Raw genomic sequence first — 22,783 nt, forward strand, 5'->3', positions numbered from 1 at the left:
TGTTTGTTTAAATATATCATTATATTAATATTAATATTGTATAAATATTAAAATTATTATTTTAAAAAAATATTAAAATAAAATATATTTATAAAAATAATCACTTAAATAACTACATTTAAAAATCATAAGAGTTTAAACATAAAAACAGTCATATTTAAAAAAAATATAAAACTAACCTCTTTTTGTTTTTGTTTATTTGTTTGTTTTTCTGTTGTCTATTAAAAGCAATTTAAAGTCCCAGAAAAAGTTTGTTTTAAATTCTAGTTCTAGGTTACGTTATAATAAAGAAAAATTCACTTGTTTAATTTGTTGTTGTTGCTGTTGTTGTTGTTGTTCTTTGCTGTTTCATTTTATGCGAGGAGGAGTTAAAATTTGAAAATTCTTTTAACTTTTAACAAAAACCAAAACCAAAAAAAAAAAAACTTTTGGATTTGCTGTCCTTTTGTTTGTGGTTTTAAAACCTTGTTTTAAGATTAATAATTAAAATTATATATAATTTATATAATGTGCTTGTTTTGTTTTGTTTTCAATACTTAGTAAATTTGTTGGCATTTGTTTTTTTTTTACATGTTTATATGTTTCGTTACAAAACACATGCATAATTTTTTGTTTAACGCTAATAAAAGAAATCTGTTTAAGGGCGAAAGAAATAAGAAAAAATGATTATTCTTTTTCTCTGGCCACAACAGGAATTCCAGGATTCAATATTAATTATGATTGATTATTATAATTATAAACTATTTAACTTCACCTTGTTTTCGTTTTAAAACTGCTGCAACGGCTGCTGATGCTGTTGCTGTTGCTGCTGGTGGTGGTTTTGCTGCTACGGTAGTTGTAACGATATCAACCATCCACTAATACCGGTGACGGTGGTATATCTTCCAATCAATTGTAAATGAAATTGGCGGCATCACATAAAGCATTGCTATCGTCATCAAATTTACCATTTATTGTATAATTCGAACTTGTGCCATAGCTCCACTCTTTCTTAATGTAATCACCATCGTTGGTCGATGAGGAATTATTGTGTAAAGCTCCCAGCGAATTATGATCTAATCGAAAATCATCATCGTCGGCATACAATTGAGCTGGTATTGTATCGGGTATAGAGTGTTGATCCAATAGATAGCCATATGTGGGTAACGAATGCGACAAATCCACATGATGGTCGAGATCATTGTCGAAATTGGACATGCCAAATTTCGAACTAGGTGGCGAGTGGGGCGAATTGGCGGAATTGTCATCGAATACAACCTCTTCTTTGATCAACATCTCATTCGAAATATCACCAGAGACATAGAAATTCGGTTCGGTTTTGATGGCTGTCGTAGCCAGGGACGGGGAAGATTTCTCATCTAATATATCATCGTCGTCATCGAAGTGACGGCCGTTATTGACACTCGGATGATGTAAATTCGTATCATCATCGTCATCATCCATATCGGCCAGATGACGACGCCGGTGGTGATTTCGGTGGTTATTGCGTTGGTGATTGTTGTGGTGATTTTGTTGATGATGATGGTGATGACCATTTAGACTGGCATCATGATCTCGTGTACTGCGTATTATCGAAGAGGAACCCAGGGCAGCCGAGGCCAATGATAGGGGTAGTCCGGATTTAGAGACCACAACTGAAGAGGAACATGATGTCGATGAAGAAGAGGGTGAGGGAGATGGTGATGTGCCTTAAAACGAAGGAAAAAACAGAAATTATTAAATAATTTCAAAAACATTATAAAAGTTTGATTATATTCCTTTAAAATTATATTAAAAGAAAAGTAAAACAGAAACCATCAATCATTTTACCTCTATGTTGAATGGCACTGGCAAATACTGAACTTGTTAATGATGTTACACCACCAGTCGAATGTATTATAGGAGTTTTACGCATCAATTGCTGCTGCAATGCACTACTACTGCTGCTCGTTATATGACTGCTACTACTGCTATTATTATGACGTATGACTTGAGCATGATGTTGCGGCTGTGATGTCTGCGACAGTAGTGTATCAACACCTTTATTATCATTATTATGCAAATAGTTATTAATCACAATGGCTCGTGTCGGTGTGCCTCCGTTTAATAAGATCTGTCTAGTTTGTCGCAATTGTTCTTGTGAAGTATTAGATGATTCGGATGAATCATCGCCGGTGGCTGAGACAATTGTATTCTTAACACAACTAGTTGTAACATACTGATGGCCATTCAACGAATTTAGTTCATCACTCATGGCCGAGTTTTCGTCTAGATCATCGTGCATGGAGTGTTGGCTGAGCAATACATTGCCACTGGTACTGGGTCTTTCCATTGGAATGGAGGACTCTGTCAACTGTGGTTCCATTTTGATGATGGTCGAAGTGGGTGAGTTGTGAGCACTGCTGGCACTGCTACTGGAACTTGTATTACCACTGGTTGTGGTACTGGTGGCTGTTGATTTAATGGTCGACGTTGCTTGTGACGTTTGAACACGTTGATGAACTTGCATGTGGGTTTGCAACGATGATTGGGTATGTAATTTCTTTTTACAGATTTTACACTCGAATGGAAAGTCGCCAGTATGTGTGCGAGCATGTATCTTGAGATTGTAACGTTGACCAAAGCCTTTACCGCAAACTTCACATCTGTGTAAAAAGCAAAAAATAAATAAATGGAAAAAAATTCATTCATTAAATAAAATTATTCAATAATAGGCAAACGATTAAGCTTGGAGAAAAATTGTGGTTATGGGGTCTTTATTTTTGTATCATTCAGAATAGTTTAGCAATATTCATAGAAAGTTATATTTGTCAGATTAAAACTAAAAAGAAACTTTTTTACTTACTTGTGTAACTTGACACCAGAATGCAGTTTAGAATGTCCCCTCAAGGACGCCAAAGCGCTAAATTGTTTGCCGCATATTTCACACGTCAGATTAACATTTTCATTGTGGATCTTTTTGTGAACCTTAAAGTATTCGAAACTCATGAATTCTTTGTGACACACTTCGCACTTGTACTTATGACGTTCGGACTGTTGTCCGGTGTGAACGCGCATATGTTTTATGAAATTGGGACGAAAACGTACGACACGACCGCAAATTTGACATTCGTACGGTTTGCAGCGAAGACAGTGTTTCTCATAGTTTTTCAATGATTTCAAAACCATATTACAGATGGCGCATTTCATGTTGTTGGCATGGCCAGAACGATGTATCTCGAAGAGTTCTTTGTTGTCGAATTTCTCTACACATTCTAAGCACTGATAAATTGTGCCACCACCACCACCCATTGTGCCAGACCCAGACGGCATAGAGGTGGATGAGGGTGAGGCGGACGAAGAAGAGGAGGGTGGCGAGGTTGATGCTGTATTGCGGGTATAAGCTGCCTGAGCTTGGGCTGAAGTCGATGCAATAGGATGAGTAGAAATGGATGTTGATCGGGGAGGTGGTGATCTTGTTGTTGATATGGCAGCATTTGTTGTTGCAGATGCGGTAGCTGCTGAAGACGACGTCGACGAAGGGGAGGACGTAGTTGAGCCACTGCTAAGAGTCCTTATTGTAGTTGTTTGTTGTTGTTGTTGTTGTTGCTGCTGTTGATGATGAGCTTGTTGCAGCTGAGCCTGTTGATTGGTCGTTAAAGCATTTGTCAGTATTTGATGGGTATTGGAAGTTTGAGTTATGTTTGAAATTGGTGACGAGTTCCCTGTATTATCTGTTGTAGTATTAGTAAGCTGTTGATGCTGTTGTGGCTGCTGGGTGGTGGTTACCATTATGGGAGTTCCGGTAGCATTACCGCCACTTCCCATGGGGGCAGCTTGCAGTATCAGCTGTGTTGTCTGGCCATTGGTACCAACTTGTTGTTGTACCACATTTAAGACCGCCATCGAGCCATTACGACTCAAAACAGCGGGCATACGTACCAAAGTGGTGCCGCCCACATTGGCCACTCCGTTGCTAATGAAAACTGGACGTCTTTGAAGATGGGCTAAAGCTTCAGAAACTGGCACTGTAACAGTGCGTGTACCAGTGCTGACAATGGAACCGGCCGGCAATACCAATTGTGTAGGCTGGCCATCGGCATCGGTGGTAGTCACGGTAGTGGCAGCACTAGTATAGGCCAATCTTGGCGTATTATCACTTGTTTGTACCTCCATATTTTCCACTTTGATTTGTGTGGCTTCTAGATGGGGTGGTTCCTCATCGGCTTCAGCAGCCTTAGCCTCCTCTTCGATATCTTGTAAGTTTTCATCGTTTAGTTCGGGATCTTCTTCATCGTCTTCGGTTTCCAAAGAATGATGATCCATTGAAGCTGCCGCTGACAAGGGCAGGGAATTGTAATTGTGTAAATCTGAAGAGCGTACAATGATACCACGACCATTGAGGAAATGATGATGCGTTGGACGACGCTGTTGTTGTTGTTGCTGTTGAACAATAGTTGTATGATGTTGATGTTGTGCTGTTGGTATTTTTGTTTCGATTATGGACTGTTCGGCGTCTTGACTGGTTTGACTTAAATCGGAAGCGCTTGTTATTGGTGTAGTTGAATTCGGTGGGGTCTCTAATTTATAAATGGCAGCTGCTATTGTTTTCTTAGCAGCTGCAGTCGATGATATGGCCCCCTGAGAACTGCTGCTGGTTTCTGTTTCCATTAGTTGATGACCAACTTCGTTGGCGGACGAGGACTTTGTGGTCACTTGGTGTTGTTGATATAATACTTGCTGATTGTGTGTTGGCTGGCGATGATGATGATGTTGATGATGATTGTCATTTTCGTCGTCATCGGCATCATCAGCATCTTCGTGCTCCATGGGAGCATCTTGTAAGATAAATTCGATTTGTTGTGACAATGCACTATCATTCATGGCCATTAGGCCTTCTAGATCTTTAGTAGCCATAGAGGAACCATTGCTTATTGCAAATAGCGAGGGAAGACTGCGCGAAGATAAACCTCCACTTGTATTATTAGAGCCATCCATATTTTAAAGCTGCTGCTGATGCTACTGCTGCTATTGTTTTTGTTGTATTTAATTTTAATTTAAAATTAGTTCAATTGTTTAATTCTAGCATTTAGGTTTTTTTTGCAAAAATTCTTGTTACAAAAATTCTTCAATTATAAAAAGTGTAGCGTGTTTTTTTTTTTCTTGTAATTCATTCACATTCATTTAAACTAATTATTTCGTTTTAATTTTCTTCTTTATTTTTCAGAGAATGTTTTTCTTTTTTGTTTTGTACTCGTTTATAATCATTTTTTTATTTTTTCACTTAAAATTTGTCTCTTTTCATAAATTTTTTCTGCTCAATGTTTTTTAATTTTCCAAAATGTTGCATTTATTTATTTAATTTTCTATTTATAACAAAAAAATTAGGAATTTATTTTACTACGCATAATATTTTACTCGATTTTCTTTTTCTTCATTTTTCTTTTTTTCATTTAATAGTTTTTCAAAGTTCACCTTTTTCACACACACACACACTCATTCACACGAACTCACACACATATTTAGTCAGTCAGTCAAACTCTTTTTTTTTCATGGAAAACGTCAATGATTGAAATAAATTTTCTTTGAAAATGGAAAACTTTTTTCATGTTCCTTTTTTCATTCTACTTTACGTGATTTTTTTTCTTTGTTTCTTTGTTTGTTTTACCCATATATTTCTTTTTATAAACAAAATTTGCACAACGTTTATAGGGTTGCAATCTGATTGTATAAAAGCACAGAGTTGTAAAAATGAGTAGTATGTTAAAGGGTACTAATTTTTCTTTTTTTTATACATTTTCAGGTGTAAGAAATTTGCAAAATAAATTAAAAGGAATATTTGGGTAATGTATAAACTGTTAGTAAATAAAAGTAAAATAAATACTGTAGAATTTTTTATTATTTACTTTTACTTATTGGTTTGTGTAAATGTTGACAGTCAGATCTTACAACGTTGGCAGTAAGATGTTTAGAAAATGTCAACAATAGTGTGAACTTAAAGAGGTTTATTTTGTAAATCCCTTCCCCTTTCCACACTTCATTTTTCATATAAATTGTTTTTGTATTTTATGAAAGTACATATTTTCAACGCAAGATTAAGTGTTTTACATAAAAGGAGGGAAAAAGTTCACACTATTTTATTAAAAATTCCGTTTAAAGAAATCCTTGAAAAAATTTGCTAAAAATTATTTTTCAGATTTCCCAATGTTGCCTATAAGCAACATTGGGATAATCTTAACTCTTGGATTTCAAACTGCAAATTTATACCGTTTAAAATAAATTTAATTAACATGTTCACCTCCAATGTTATCATTTTGTTTGGCTACCTGGTCTCAGTATTATAAGAAAATTGTAATTGTCAATTTACGCTGTTTAAAGTAAAAAAAATATAACTTTTTCCACCCCAAAGTAGTTTATAAATATTCAAAATTTTCAAATAAAATTAAAAATATAATAGTGTACAAAATGTAACAAAAATTAAGGTATTTTCAGACTAAAATAAAAAGTTTTTGAATTGTTTTAAAAAATTTATGAATAAAAAGATCAGTAATATTTTAGAAAATTAAATTATAAATTACGTTTAGACGAGATAATTGTATTATGATACAAAAATTTTTGAGAAGTATTAATACTCAGTATTGTAGTCTGAAAATACGGATAGAAAATTAAAAATCGCATTATTTTTAAAAATTTCAAAACGATTGGATTTTTTAGTTTTATTTAAACAAAAAAATAAAAACTTAAACAAATTTCAAATAAAAACAAATTGAAATTTAATATTATTTGAAATCTAATAGTATAAAAACAATTACCATTTGATTTTTTTGATAATCATACCAATTTTCATTTTACAAATTTCAAATAAAAACAAATTGAAATTTAATTTTATTTAAAATCTAATAGTTTAAAAACAATTACTATTTGATTCTTTTTATTATCATACCAATTTTCATTTCATTTTCTTTTGGCAGTAATAAATAAAGATATAACGAATTATCTTATAGTGTGTAGGCACCTTAAGCACCTTCTATATACATATTTGCTCAAAACTTTAAAAAACTTTTAGAAGTTTAAAAAACATTTCTAACTTTAATTTGTGATACACGAATTTTCAGACCTTACTACGTTGAACTTACATTTTTTGCTTTGAAACGTTGTCATTTTTGACATTGTTACATTTTCTAAATATATTTCTGCTAGTATTATAATATATAATACCTGTCTATATATAGCTTAAGAAAATAATTAGAAAATATTATACCCTGCAGGATAAACCTACAGAACGAAACATATTTTTTAATAGGAGATATATCAGTATGCCCTCATATTCTTTCTAAATATTTCCGTTTGAATGCTTGACGCAAAGTTTAAGTTTTTCCTAAAAATTTTTAAAAATTTACTAATTTTAAAGCTGGCTACACACTATAATATTCAGTAAAACGACATGTCAAAATTTTCAAGTAAAATTAAAAATATTATAGCGTAAATACAAAATGTAATAAAACTTACTGAAAATACGGACAATTGAAAATCGTATGATTTTTTAAAATTTTTTGTTTTATAAATATATGAACAAATTTTAAATAACAGAAACAGAATGAAAATTTACGTTTTTTTTTTTAATTTTTTTTTTCAAATTAAAATTTCATTCTATTTCAAATCTAGGAGTGAAAAAGCAAAATATATTTTAAATTTGATAATCATATCAATTTTTATTTAGTTTGGCAGTATGAAATAAAAATCTAACTCTTATAGTGTGTATGTAGCTTAAGTATTTATCTCGACGCTATAATTTATGTCACAGATATTCGACTGAAAATAAATTTGTTTTTTACACTTTTTTTAAATAAATAAAAATTATGACTAAATTCAGAAAGAAAAAAAGAAAACAATTTTTTATTAAATCTACTCAGTTTTTGTTAGTATTCTTGATACAAAATTTCAAATACTGTTTTACATTCTTCTTTCTGAATACCCGGCATTAGAGATGTTAGGATAAAATAGTCAAATTAGACAGGCTTAAAAATAAAATCCCGGAAATATGTCCATTACATCATACTTTCCAGATATCATGTCATGAAGTTTAAAAAATCTCAGATATCGTGTCAAACTTTATGATACGATATGTGAAATAACTAATATTAATGATAAATATTGAAGACAGATTTGGATTTAGCTTTGTTTCTCACATATTTTGGTCTATGGGTTTAAAATTCTTATGGCGCGAATCCCTGGTAGAATTAAAGGAGTCTGAAAACATACGCATAAAAATTAAATAATAAATAGATTCCGACGTCTCATCTATCTTGACGCGGTATATATACATGCGTAACGCGTAATTAATTTGCTACATCACTACATTATGAATTATTACTTTTTAATAACCATTTCTTAAAAAATTTGACCAGATTCAGATAGTAGAGGTTAATATGTTTCATATTTTACATTTACATTAAAACATCGATCTGACACCAAAAATATTAGAAATTTGAAAAAAATCTTTATGCAAAACTTCTCACGATAGTGAATGAATTAAAAAATATACCTACAAGAAGAAAACAAACAGGGGGATTTTTGGCAAACTTTTTTCAGAGTTGCATAAAAAGGTACTTTTTTGTGTATACACGTGGAAAAGTACATAAAAAATGTAAACAAAGCAAAAAATACGCAAAAAAACGTAAACAAAGGGAAAACAAACAATAACAAACTAATTGATTTATTTCTAAAATATTGAATTATTGATATAAAATGAAATATATTGACTGTGCACCAAAATAAACTAGGCCGATCGATAGGGAACCGGAAAATGAATGGATTCCAGTATTTTTTTCATTTCTGGGTACTTGCTATTATATATTATGAAGCAGCAAACTCTGAGATATTTAACAAAAAGTTTTTTGTTAATAAAAATTTAAATATACTTTGTGCAATAAAACAGAAATATGTAATCGATAGAAAATCGGAAATGAATCGAAATCCTTATTGATTTTTGTTCTTCGTACTTGATATCGGCTGTTGGGATGCAACAAACTTTGAGTAACATATTAAAAAGTTTTTATACTTAAAAAATAGATAATATTGTGTGTGCACCAAAACAGCCAATAGTGATCGATAGAGAATCGATTAACGAATCGATCCATATATTCATTTTTTTCCGAAGTACTTTTTATTGGACGCTAAGACGCAACAAACTTTGACATATTGCAAAATCTGCCGAAAATGAGGAAAGAGTTTTTATACAAAAAAATTGTAAAATATTCCGTGTGCACCAAAACAGCTAATAGTGATCGATAGAGAATCGATTAACGAATCGATCCCAATACTCACTTTGTCCCGGAGTACTTTCTATTGGACGTTGTGACGCAACAAACTTCGGTAACTTCACAAAATCTGACAAAAGAAGAGAAAAAGTTTTTATACAAAAAAATGTTAAAATATTCCTTGTGCACCAAAACAGCTAATAGTGATCAATAGAGAATCGATTAACGAATCGATCCCTATACTCATTTTTTTCCGGAGTACTTTCTATTGGACGCTGTGACGCAACAAACTTCGGTAACTTCACAAAATCTGACAAAAGAAGAGAAAAAGTTTTTATACAAAAAAATTTTAAAATATTCCGTGTGCACCAAAACAGCTAATAGTGATCAATAGAGAATCGATTAACGAATCGATCCCTATACTCATTTTTTTCCGGAGTACTTTCTATTGGACGCTGTGACGCAACAAACTTCGGTAACTTCACAAAATCTGACAAAAGAAGAGAAAAAGTTTTTATACAAAAAAATTTTAAAATATTCCGTGTGCACCAAAACAGCTAATAGTGATCAATAGAGAATCGATTAACGAATCGATCCCAATACTCACTTTTTTCCGGAGTACTTTCTATTGGACGCTGTGACGCAACAAACTTCGGTAACTTCACAAAATCTGACAAAAAAGAGAAAAAAGTTTTTATACAAAAAAATTTTAAAATATTCCGTGTGCACCAAAACAGCTAATAGTGATCAATAGAGAATCGATTAACGAATCGATCCCTATACTCATTTTTTTCCGGAGTACTTTCTATTGGACGCTGTGACGCAACAAACTTCGGTAACTTCACAAAATCTGACAAAAAAGAGAAAAAAGTTTTTATATAAAAAAATTTTTAAATATTCCTTGTGCACCAAAACAGCCAATAGTGATCGATAGAGAATCAGTTAAGCAATCGATCCCTATATTCATTTTTTCCCGGAGTACTTTCTATTGGACGCTGTGACGCAACAAACTTCGGTAACTTGAACTTACTAACTTCACAAAATCTGATAAAAAAGAAATAAAAGTTTTTATCAAAAAAAAAAAAATTAATATTCCGTGTGCACCAACACAGCCAATAGTGATCAATAGAGAATCAATTAAGGAATCGATCCATTTTTTCCGGAGTACTTTCTATTGGACGCTGTGGCGCAACAAACTTTGACTTCACAAAATCTGACAAAAAAGAGGAAAAAAATTTTTACAAAAAAAATTAAAATATTCGATTAAGGAATCGATCCCTATATCGATTTTCAAATCCTAATAAATATGAAGAATATTATTTAGGACTGTCATTTGTTAGATTTAAACATATGTAATTTTACAAAAATAATTTCGAAAATAAATTTTAATATAGATATTTCATTTTCATTTATTCCTACCTAAGCAAACATCTGGCAACATATTGAATAACTTAAAAAGCTCTTTTCCCACTAAGTATCATTCTATGTTGAATGACAGATATCAAAAGAACTTGAAGAACTCGCGCCTGCTTTTTATTCCGTGCAGAATTCTGGTGATTTTGGATGAGCAATTACTACCTTTGATTCCTGTTTTTAAAATGATGTCTGTAGTAAAAGCAGACGGTGAGATGAATTTTAACCATAAACATTGACCAAAAGCAGACAGCAAATAGATGGCGATCGAAAGATTTACTGCATTTGCAACAAATGATGCCTTGTTATTGGGGAATTGCTCAATGTTATGACGCAACCGATAATCTATGGACGCAACAAACTGAACAACTCCAAATTAATGAAAACATTTTTGTACTAAAAAAATTTAAAATCTTTTTGTGCCAATAAATTCAATTAATACCCTGCAAAAATTGTGACTACTTCGCACATGTATGTAAAGAGTACTCCTTAAACGACTAGGACTGGTACAAAACTAATCCAAATATATGGAAAAAACATACTCCATTTAACATTGTAATGTTGTAGGTGAGAACCACCTTATCTATGCATTACATCAAAGTGATCTCAAAACTACTCCCTTGCTAAAATTATTGGAATAAACCATGGTGCCATATAATGCAAGTCGAGAAATAAATATAATCCTTGTCAGGACTACTAAACGGATCATGTACTCCAATATTGTGTACTCCAATAATTTTTGCATATTTCAGGATACTTGCTGTAACATATGTAACATGGATGAATCATGTTTTCTTTTTTTTAACAACCTGCATTTCATGTGGACCATGCACTCTCATAATTTCAGCAAGGGAGTAGTTTTGGGATTACTCCAATGTAATGCATTTCATTGTCCTCACCTGGGACATCACAATGTTAAATGGAGTATGTTTTTTCCATATATTTGGATTAGTTTTGTACCAGTCCTAGTCGTTTAAGGAGTACTCTTTACATACATGTGCGAAGTAGTCACAATTTTTGCAGGGTATTAATTGAATTTATTGGCACAAAAAGATTTTAAATTTTTTTAGTACAAAAATGTTTTCATTAATTTGGAGTTGTTCAGTTTGTTGCGTCCATAGATTATCGGTTGCGTCATAACATTGAGCAATTCCCCAATAACAAGGCATCATTTGTTGCAAATGCAGTAAATCTTTGGATCGCCATCTATTTGCTGTCTGCTTTTGGTCAATGTTTATGGTTAAAATTCATCTCACCGTCTGCTTTTACTACAGACATCATTTTAAAAACAGGAATCAAAGGTAGTAATTGCTCATCCAAAATCACCAGAATTCTGCACGGAATAAAAAGCAGGCGCGAGTTCTTCAAGTTCTTTTGATATCTGTCATTCAACATAGAATGATACTTAGTGGGAAAAGAGCTTTTTAAGTTATTCAATATGTTGCCAGATGTTTGCTTAGGTAGGAATAAATGAAAATGAAATATCTATATTAAAATTTATTTTCGAAATTATTTTTGTAAAATTACATATGTTTAAATCTAACAAATGACAGTCCTAAATAATATTCTTCATATTTATTAGGATTTGAAAATCGATATAGGGATCGATTCCTTAATCGAATATTTTAATTTTTTTTGTAAAAATTTTTTTCCTCTTTTTTGTCAGATTTTGTGAAGTCAAAGTTTGTTGCGCCACAGCGTCCAATAGAAAGTACTCCGGAAAAAATGGATCGATTCCTTAATTGATTCTCTATTGATCACTATTGGCTGTGTTGGTGCACACGGAATATTAATTTTTTTTTTTTGATAAAAACTTTTATTTCTTTTTTATCAGATTTTGTGAAGTTAGTAAGTTCAAGTTACCGAAGTTTGTTGCGTCACAGCGTCCAATAGAAAGTACTCCGGGAAAAAATGAATATAGGGATCGATTGCTTAACTGATTCTCTATCGATCACTATTGGCTGTTTTGGTGCACAAGGAATATTTAAAAATTTTTTTATATAAAAACTTTTTTCTCTTTTTTGTCAGATTTTGTGAAGTTACCGAAGTTTGTTGCGTCACAGCGTCCAATAGAAAGTACTCCGGAAAAAAATGAGTATAGGGATCGATTCGTTAATCGATTCTCTATTGATCACTTTTAGCTGTTTTGGTGCACAAGGAATATTTAAAAAATTTTTTGTATAAAAACTTTTTTCTCTTTTTTGTCAGATTTTGTGAAGTTACCGAAGTTTGTTGCGTCACAGCGTTCAATAGAAAGTACTCCGGAAAAAAATGAGTATAGGGATCGATTCGTTAATCGATTCTCTATTGATCACTATTAGCTGTTTTGGTGCACAAGGAATATTTAAAAAAATTTTTGTATAAAAACTTTTTTCTCTTTTTTGTCAGATTTTGTGAAGTTACCGAAGTTTGTTGCATCACAGCATCCAATAGAAAGTACTCCGGAAAAAAATGAATATAGGGATCGATTCGTTAATCGATTCTCTATCGATCACTATTAGCTGTTTTGGTGCACACGGAATATTTAAAAATTTTTTTGTATAAAAACTTTTTCTCTTCTTTTGTCAGATTTTGTGAAGTTAACGAAGTTTGTTGCGTCACAACGTCCAATAGAAAGTACTCCGGAAAAAAATTAATATAGGGATCGATTCGTTAAACGATTCTCTATCGATCACTATTAGCTGTTTTGGTGCACACGGAATATTTTAAAATTTTTTTGTATAAAAACTTATTTCTCTTTTTCGTTAGATTTGTGAGTTTGTCAAAGTTTGTTACTTCACATCATCCGATAGAAAGCACCCTGCAAAAAAATCAATACAGAGATCGATTCCTTAATCGATTCCCTATCGATCACTATCGTTCATTTTGTTGCACAATTTATTGTTTTCAATTTATTCCAACATTTAAAAAATTTTATAAATACAGCATTGCCTTTTGTTATGGTTTGTTTTCTTTTGTTTACATTTTTTATGTAGTTTTAACACGTGCATGCAGAAAAAGTACCTTTTTTGCAACTCTGAAAAAAAGTTTGCCAAAAGTGAAAAAAGTTTGTTAAAAAGTTTGTTTTCTTAATAGGTATAAAAAATATTTATAAAAAACAATTTTCCAAATATATCAGTATTTAAAATGAGACATGTTTTTCAATAATTTATTTAAAGTAGAAAAACATTACCAACGTTATTTAGTACTTTACATCATTTTATGGCATAATCCTCCTAAAAATTGCAACTGTGCTATTTTTATTTTCTTTTATTTATAGTATTTCACCTGTATTCTTTCATAGTTTATTTTTATCCAACAATTCCTTCAGTTTTTCTGTTTTGTGTTTTTTCTCACCTCCTATTGCACACTTATTCTTATGTTATTTGTTATTTATTTTCTTTTCCATATATTTTTTTTGTTTTTTTTTTTGTCTTACGTTATAATCACTTTTTCGCTCGTGTTGTTTTTTGGTTCATTCTTTTTGTAATTTTTGTTTTCTCCCATTTACTAACCAAACAACTTTCTGCATCTCTTTTGCACACTCATTACCTCTTGCTCACACATGCACCGTGCAAACACAATAAAGAACCAAAATCTGTTTTATTTTCATTAGATTGGAGCTCGGCGGGGTGGTAGGCATTTTTTTATTGAATTGTTATTTTTTTTTGTTGGTCGCTTTTTTTGGGGTTGAATTTCAATGAAAGCCGCAAACAAAAAATCTCTGAAAGAGGATGAATGAAGGGCAAAGAGGATGCGGCATAAGCCAAAAAAGAAAAAAAAACAGCAGAACAAGAATGAAGCAAATAAAAAAATCACAATTCAAGCGAAAAAAAAACGATGAAGAATGAAAAAAGTTTTACTTTATAGCTTCCATTTTCAAAGAAAATTTCTTTGTTTATTTTATAATTTCCACTTGATTTCAAATTTAGACAAATTTTTTATTACAGCACTTTTCTTTTGTAAACAAAAATACACTCGCTGTTTTTTGTGTTTATTTTTATTTAATTCAATTAAGTTTTTTTGTTTATTTTATATTAATGAATTTAATTTGTTTTACATTTCTATTCACCCGTTAATTTTCTTTTTTTATATTGAAAACAAACGTCCGCCGTATTTTTTTTTATTTTTCCACCATTTACTTTGGCTTCATTCTTTTACGTTTATTGATTTCCTTACCGAAAGAAAAAAAATTTTGTAAATGGGACTTTTTTGCTCAAGTTTTAAAATGTTATATGCATTTTATAATTTTAACAATTTACAAATAATTTTTACATAAACTCTGTAGTTTTTATTTAAATATTTGATGCACTTGAAAAACTTATTAAAATTGTAAAATTTTCCATTGAAAATTACAAAGGAAAAACGTAAAAGGATTTTTTCAAAAGAGTTTTTTCCCAGTACTGCGTTACAAAACCTGCACCGACAAACATTATTGGCAAAGGCGGGTGACTTTCAAATTTAAGCGGCGGCTTAAAATCGCACACTAGCCGGCAAAGTTTTAAGAAGTTGGGACTTTGTTGTTTTGCCTTAATAACTTCAGGATATGATTTGTATAATACAGCTAAATATTTATCATTTTGCAAAGTGAATTTAACAAATTATAGCGATAATATTAAAAAAAGCTTTAAACTAACCATCTTTGACTACTTTTAAATTTTATTGACGGCTTTAATTTTTATTGACGGCTATTATACGAAGCGGTGCTGCGTTTTCTCATTGTTGTTTGTCGTTTTTTTACTTTTGACCATTTTCGTTGGAGACTTGATGGCAGTGTTGCATTCTGCTATTTAATTGGAATTTTGTAGAGTGAATACAACACAGTTTGCATCACTTATAGGGTGTTACAATAAGGTGATGTAAAACTCCTTTACGACTCCAAATTATTGTTCTTGGATAGTATTTTTTAATACAGACTCTCACAATATAATTGTTAAGTGAATACAACTCAGTCTGCTTCAGTTAAAGGGTGTCACAATAAAGTGATGTGAAACTTCTTGAAGACTCCAAAAGTCTTAAATTATTTTTTTTTTTTGAGTTTTAATTAAGCACTCATATTTCCAGGTAATCACACGTTTGTCCAAAACGACCTATACCTTCATATAGGAAGTTTAAAAGTTTCAATAGTCTCCACCATTATATATTTGAGTTTAAATGGTCTCCACCAGTTAAAAACATAACCTCACTCTGAGGTGACTCTGTCCCAGTAACCACAAGCCTGACCTTCCTTAAGAAATAAAAACGATGACGCGAAAGTTTTTCCCCAACTCAGACCTGAATTACAACTGAAAGTCTTAAATTATATGCCATAAATAGTAATTTTGATACAGAATCTCACAATACAATTGTGCAAAAATTGTGTATATATTTAAACGATTAATCGTCAATCGGTTAATCGATTACTTTTTGATGATTAATCGTTCCAATAAATAAAATTTGTAAAATTTCAAAAAACGAATAAAGCGAATAATTTATGTATGTCAATTAATCAATTGAGAAAAATTTACTATTTTACACAAAAATCTACAAAATTCAATATTTTTATAATAAATTTACTTCCTATATAAAATCCTTAATTGTTTTTCGATTATTTGATAACAAATTTTGAAAAAAATGTTGGAAATAATTATATTGCCTTAACTTCTTAAATATTTTATAAGTTATAATGTTATACACTAGTTCTTTAGAACGTATGAATTCTGGAACTTGTTGAATAATTTTAAAGACATAAAATAAATTAACTTAATTATTTATAAATAAAACGATATCACATGAAAAGAAATAATTTATAATATTTGAGAAAAAAACTTAAATAAAAAAATTTACAGTTTCATTTTAATCGGTTAAACAAATCATTTTGAATAATAAAAATATGATAAATAACAAAAATAATTATTTGTCAAATAAACTGATTAAGAAAGAACCGAATAATTGAATACCCTTGTTTAAGTTGACATTTTTCGTAACAAAACTCATTCGAGTCAAATTTTTGCCCACATTCATGACCCATTATATGTTCACAACATATTGGCGCAGTATTTTAGGTGTTTTTGAAAAAAACGGGCTTTAAATCGGAGCTATGATTAATTATGTGCCGATCCGGAAAATATTTTACAAGTTGATTTGAATATATACGACAAAACATATACGAGTATAACTATTATCTCGCTATCACTATTGATTCAAGTCATATTTCTGATAAAGTTATTGTCGGAAGTATGATTAGATCCAAATAAAAATGTCGACACAAAAATCAAAAGTTTTCCTATCTAAACCGGCCCTTAGTTGTCTGACAGCATTTAACATCGATTTGTATCAGAAATTGCAAACATAATTCGTAAAACTAAAACCAAACATTGCAAAAATGTTCGTGCTTTATCAAAAATGAAAATTCATGTCAATCTTAAATGAAATAAAATATGCATATTCATTTGAATAAAGTTTAGGAAAATATTTCCTTTCTCTATTTTGTGTATGAAAATAAAAAAACATTACGTACAAGAATAAATAAAGTTTTTTTTCGTACATGAGTAGATGATAACATAACAAAAATTATTTTTTTCATTCGTGAGTGATAGTCAAAAGAATATTTGGTATTATCTGTTAAAGCAAAAATAAAACGAAGTACTTCCCGAAAATATAATTTATCACCCTTTCAAAAATAGCACTAAGTTAATTTCTTTACCATCTCTGGAAGTGATGTTTATTGACTTCCAAAGAAGCGAAATAATCCATTTTTTAATTTTCTTCTTTGTAAATACACGTAATATAAATATATTTTGGTTAATTGTAATATGTTCAGTTTAAAAATTATTTGAATCACGCAACTAAAAAGTGGATGACTCTATTATTTCAATGTTTTTTTGTTCAATTCGAAAGTTACAGAACACTGGCTCAGACCTTTTCAGTACTTCAATGGTGTAAACTCAACTTCTTTTTTGCTTCTTTGAAAGTCCTTTTTTTGCTGGGTATGTTTAATTTTTTAATAAAAATGTATAAAAAAGAAAGGTATGAAAAAACCAAATTGTTGTTTCCATTATAAATATAGCATTAAACTCAGAATAAATATTGTTTGTTTTTATACAAATTTACTTTAAGTGTATTAAATGCTACCGTAAAAAGAAATTTCAAAATGAGTGTAATAACGTCTTCCAACACTGTCAAAAATGTGTAAGCACGCCCCTTAAATTCTTATTAGATAAAAACAGTGTACACTTAATTAAATTAAAATTAAGTGTACACTGGATAAAAAGGAAATCAAGAAAACAACGTTGCTTATTTTCGTATTGATACAACTATAACAGATAAAAAACAATGTTTTTTTATTAAAAAACCATTTAAATTAATAAAATTTGGCTGATTTTATTATTTAGTTGACAATAAAACCACATAATATAATAATGAAATGTAAAGATATATTTGAAAAAAGACTACTCGTACCAGTTAATACAACTGTGTACATTAGTGAGATAGTACTATTTTAACTTTTATTTATTTTAAGAAAAGAGAAAATTTTAGTTTGTGTTTTGCTCTGGTAAATGACGGGTCAACGCGTTAACGTATAAGTTGTAGTGGCAAACTAATGACGGGTAACGGGCCTAAGAAAAATTATAGACAATTTGCAATAGTTTCTGCTTGTTAATATGTTTGTGAAAAAAACATAGAAAAATCAATAAAACAAACAAATTATTAAGCATAGAGAGGAGTTATAAAAAAATTAAAGTTTTTTTTTTGAAGAAAAAGGAAGTGGAAGAAAAAGTATTGTAAAAGCGTTGGGGAATGTTATAAAAATAAATGTTTAACAAACAAACCAACCAACAAATAACAAAAAGAAAAGGCAAAATAAAAAAATCAATATAAAAACAAATGCAAGTAAACTGGTTTCTCTCTCTCTTTTTTTCCTTCTACTACTCCACCGTGCGTTTCCCTTAAAGAAAACAGTGTGTGTGCGTGTTTGTTGGTTGTTGAAAAAAAAAATAACCAAAACAAGTGAGAAATTAATTAAAAAATTACAAAAAATAAATAAATAAAAGAAAATCTTGCACAATTTCATATAAATATTACAAATTTTTATCACGATATTAAGAAAAAAATCAAAATTTTCTCCACAAATTTAAGTGTAACACAAAACCTGCATAAAAAAGTGTGTTTTTTTAAATGTATAATCAAAATTTAGTGAAAAAATCATAAATAAAATTGTAAAGTGCAATATTTTAAAGAAAAAAAAAATCATCTTTATTACAAAATCAAATTGTTGAAAAAAGCAAGAAATTCAAATATTGGCCAAGGTTTTGAAAATTAAATGAAAGAAAAAATTCTATCAAAATAATATATTATTTCAGTGTATGTTTGTTTGTTTATATATTTGTTTTTTTATTTATAATTATTTTATCTATATTTTCTTCTCTTTAGTTTATAATAGTGTAGTTAGTTGTTGTGTGTGTTTATTTCTTATTCTTTATTTTCTTGTTTTTCTTAAGAAAATCGATTGTATTGTGGGCCATACGAAAAAGGAAAATACAAAAAAAAAAACGCCAAAAATTAAAAAAAGAATAATATTCAATTAAAAAGTAAAAGATTCTTATTTGATTTTAAATGTTTGTTTTTGTTGCAAATTTCATTCATTTTAAATAACAACAACAATAATAACAAAATCAGCACAAACAAAAACATCATCAACTCAAATTAACGCCCCACCTTTGACTTTTTGCATTTTGTTCCTGTAATATTGTTAATGTGCGTGTGTGTGTTTGTGCATTCAATTACTCTCAAAAAATATTGACAGTTAAATGGACATTTTAAAGGAATTTTGAACAAATTATAAATTCTTGAAGTTTTATTTTGAAATCAATTAGATAAACATTTAAATGCATTGAAATTTTGTAATTTTATGAAAGAAAACTATAATTCTATATTAAAAATAAAAATTTGATTGAAAATTGATTTAAAAAATATAAATAATTCTTTTGCGAAAACTGAATCAAGAGTTTTGTAAAATGTAAATTTGAGAATCATTTTGAAATACATGCGGCTTAGTGCAACCGAAAATTGCAAGTTTTCCTTTTTAAAACGGATTTTTTAATGCTGTTGAAGTTAAAAAATTTTATCTTATTTTGTTTAAGAAAGACATAAATCTGTAATACACGATTGTAAGATCTTACAACGTTGGCAGATAAATCTTCAGAAACTTTCAATACCTATTAGTTTTAAAACGTTGTAAGAAAATACATTTCTTATTATATTTTATTGTAATGATAAGTTGGTAGTTTTCATACACAAATTATTTTAACTGGTCGGTTAAATGATAACCGGAGTTTGGATATTGGCCCTAAAAGTTGCTATTTTTTTCATAAAAATATTTGAAATTTGTATTGAAATACGAAAGCAATTTGTAAATCTTTTTAGTTTTTGTAATAGTACAGTATTTTTTATAGAAACTTTTCATTATAATAGTGTTTTTCTAATTTTGGATTTCATATTTCGAATCGAAAGAAAAAGTATTTAACATAAAAATTCAAAATTTTTTATTTTCGAATCGAGAAATGGAGTAACCCCCCTGTTTTACATATTTTTTCTAAAAATTATTTGTATACCTATTTAGTTTTTTTTTATAGGAATTATACAAAAAAAATTAATTTTTCAAATAAATTATATCTCTCTAAAAATTGGCACAAATAAGTTTTATATAAGTATAAATGATACTGTAGATTTTCGTAAGGATCGGCCTATATTTGACCCTAGCCCCCATACAAACCCCCCTTCAAAAAATGACTTAAACGTCTAAAATTGACTTGTAACCATTTGTATCGCAATGAAACTCAACAAAACTAACTGTTATTTAGAAATATATCCTTTTCCCAAATTTACCGAGGATCGGCCCATATTTGACCTTTATAAATCCTCATTTAGAAATTTTAGGTTTTTATCAATAAATGGCTTAAATATTTTGGAATTATGGTAATATTCAACATAAAAGTTTCGTTACAAAAAATAAAAATTTTATAAAAGTAAAAATTGTAAAAATATACTCATGGTGTAGGGTATCATATGGTCGGCCATGCCCGACTATACTTTCCTACTTGTTTTTTTTATAGCAAAGATGCAGTATAACGGTTTATTTCTTCAAAATTTCACGGTATATCTTTTTTTTAATAATTTCGTTATAACAGCTTTTGTCTACACAATTTTTAAGTGGTACACTGTTAATTATAAAAACTTTTTGTATATAAGAAAATCACCTGAATTTAAAAAAAAAAAATTATGTATAACAGTTTTTTATAGGATTTTTTAAAAGTATATATTAATTTCCATTTAATCTTTTTTAATAAAACAAATGTATAACCCTTTTTGTAATACTCCTAATTTACAGTATAATTGTTTAATTTAATAATATTTTTTAAGTTCATAATTATATTCATATCTCGACAAAAAGCTGCAAAAACCAAGTTCTATACTAGACTTGATGACCACCACGAATTCCATAAAAATAGGTCCTTATAGCCATTATGAAAAGCCCATCAAAATTAAGGCTTAAGTATATCTGGGGCAAGGTTCAATTCAACTTAAATCTGTATAACAGTTTCTGTTCAAAATATTTTCTAAATAACAGTTTTGTCTACACAAATTTTTAGTATAACAGTTCTTTTATACAGAATATTTGTATAAGTTTACAGTATAAGAGTTTTTCTCCATATGATTTTGTATAAAAGTGGTATAACAGTTTTTTTTTTATATTTCCCATTGATATAAAATTTATTTAAAATATATTCTAAATTTTTTGGATTTTTCGCCATTTTCTTTTTGTAAAAAACTAGGATTTTGCAAAATTGTTTAAATATTTTAAAGATTACTTTAATAACTGCAAGGAAATTAAACAATATTTTGAAATAAATTTACTACCAATTAGTACATAGTACAAAACTGTGCAACCATTACTGACTAAATTTTTCGAGTGATTTCATATGTTTGCTTGTTTATTTTGTGTTATTGTAACATTGTTGTTCTCTTATTCTTTATTTCTTGTCGTTGTTTGTTGTTTTTGTATTTTGCACATTATGGGCATAAACATCATGATAAATTTGAGGGTGGTTACAAATGACGTATAAATAAATGAATGAATAAGTGCATTAAAACAATAACAACAAGAAAAACAACAACAAAAAAGTCTTTGTTATTTGTTTGACAAGTGACTTGGTTGACTTGTGAACATTGCACCAGCACATAAATTGACATTAAAAAGTCACACATAAAAATGTACACATACATATATTAACAAAAAAACAACAAAAACATAAACAAATGAGAAAAAAAATTGTATTTTAATTTGTCATTTGCTTAAGCAAAATATTTTAATAAATTTATGTATTACATGCAAAAATACACAGCAACACACATACAATTGTTATACAATGCAATTTTTCATTTTTTTCTTTTGTTATTGTTGTTTTTTACTATGTACTTTAATTTGCATAAGAAACAAATACAATATACATATGTACATACATACTCATGCATACAGCTATTGCAAAGGGAAAATTAACAACAAAAACAAGGTATACAAGAAAAATATAATAATATAAAGAAGAAGCAGCAGCAGCACTAAAGTTGAAATATGTTAAAGCACATGACAACACTTGGGGAATTATAAATAATATGCAAAAATAACAGTAGCAACAACAATAATATCACTGTTTTATACAGAGAGCGAGATAGTTAGTTGACTGCCGATTGAGAGTAGTTTTATTCGTTTAAAAGAGTAATAAAAAGAAATATGTATATATCACAGTTACATTTGTATGTAAATAACTATGTATGCATGCAAATGAGCAATGTAATGTAAACTAAATATTAAAGAGACCAGGTGATTTTTCTTCTATTTTTAGAAAATAGTTAGCAAAGCCGTTTATAAATAATATTTTGAATTAAACTTTTAAGTTGCCGGATAAGATGGAACGATCTTTTATTAATGAAACAGGAAAATCTAAATATTTTTAAATTCCACACAGTTTTAGTTGTCGGTCTTCTTAACAATACAATCGATTTTGCTTCTTTTATTTCAAAATTTTCCATACATTATTTAAATTTTATAATTTTTATTAAAATTTTACAAAAAAAATTCTTTTCTTTTGCAGGCATTTAAAAAAAATAAAATCTTTAAAAAATAAAATCAAGTG

At 29.4% G+C, this 22,783-nt stretch overlaps 1 protein-coding gene and 1 long non-coding RNA gene across 3 annotated transcripts; both read right to left on the minus strand.

Annotated features, from left to right (window-relative positions):
- Positions 1–215: 215 nt before the first annotated feature.
- LOC111675265 lies at positions 216–6,389 on the minus strand. 2 transcript variants are annotated; one of them, XR_006940147.1, is made up of 4 exons: positions 2,825–6,389; positions 1,810–2,624; positions 755–1,688; positions 216–633 (listed from the first exon to the last, which is right to left on the minus strand). XR_006940147.1 is itself a non-coding variant. In XM_046945683.1 (3 exons), exons 1-3 carry the CDS (start codon positions 4,954–4,956, stop codon positions 889–891), a joined length of 3,747 nt encoding a protein of 1,248 aa, XP_046801639.1. In that variant the 5' UTR covers positions 4,957–6,389; the 3' UTR covers positions 216–888. The 2 variants fall into 2 exon arrangements, 1 of the variants encoding a protein (XP_046801639.1); XM_046945683.1 differs by having other exon boundaries at positions 216–1,688.
- Positions 6,390–11,656: 5,267 nt separating this feature from the next.
- LOC124418688 lies at positions 11,657–14,500 on the minus strand. The gene is made up of 2 exons (XR_006940148.1): positions 13,804–14,500; positions 11,657–13,647 (listed from the first exon to the last, which is right to left on the minus strand). It is a non-coding gene; the product is annotated as an uncharacterized LOC124418688 (long non-coding RNA).
- Between the last annotated feature and the right edge of the window lie 8,283 nt (positions 14,501–22,783).

This window comes from Lucilia cuprina, chromosome 3, assembly GCF_022045245.1.
Source record: "Lucilia cuprina isolate Lc7/37 chromosome 3, ASM2204524v1, whole genome shotgun sequence".
Taxonomy (NCBI): Eukaryota; Metazoa; Arthropoda; class Insecta; order Diptera; family Calliphoridae; genus Lucilia; species Lucilia cuprina.

Coding starts and splice junctions, on each gene's coding strand:
- LOC111675265 (XM_046945683.1), bottom strand. CDS start 4,956: ATGGATGGCTCTAATAATACAAGTGGAGGTTTATCTTCGCGCAGTCTT. Junction 2,625..2,824: donor TCTGGTGTCAAGTTACACAA/GTAAGTAAAAAA, acceptor CTTTTTACACAG/ATGTGAAGTTTGCGGTAAAG. Junction 1,689..1,809: donor CAGTGCCATTCAACATAGAG/GTAAAATGATTG, acceptor CTTCGTTTTAAG/GCACATCACCATCTCCCTCA.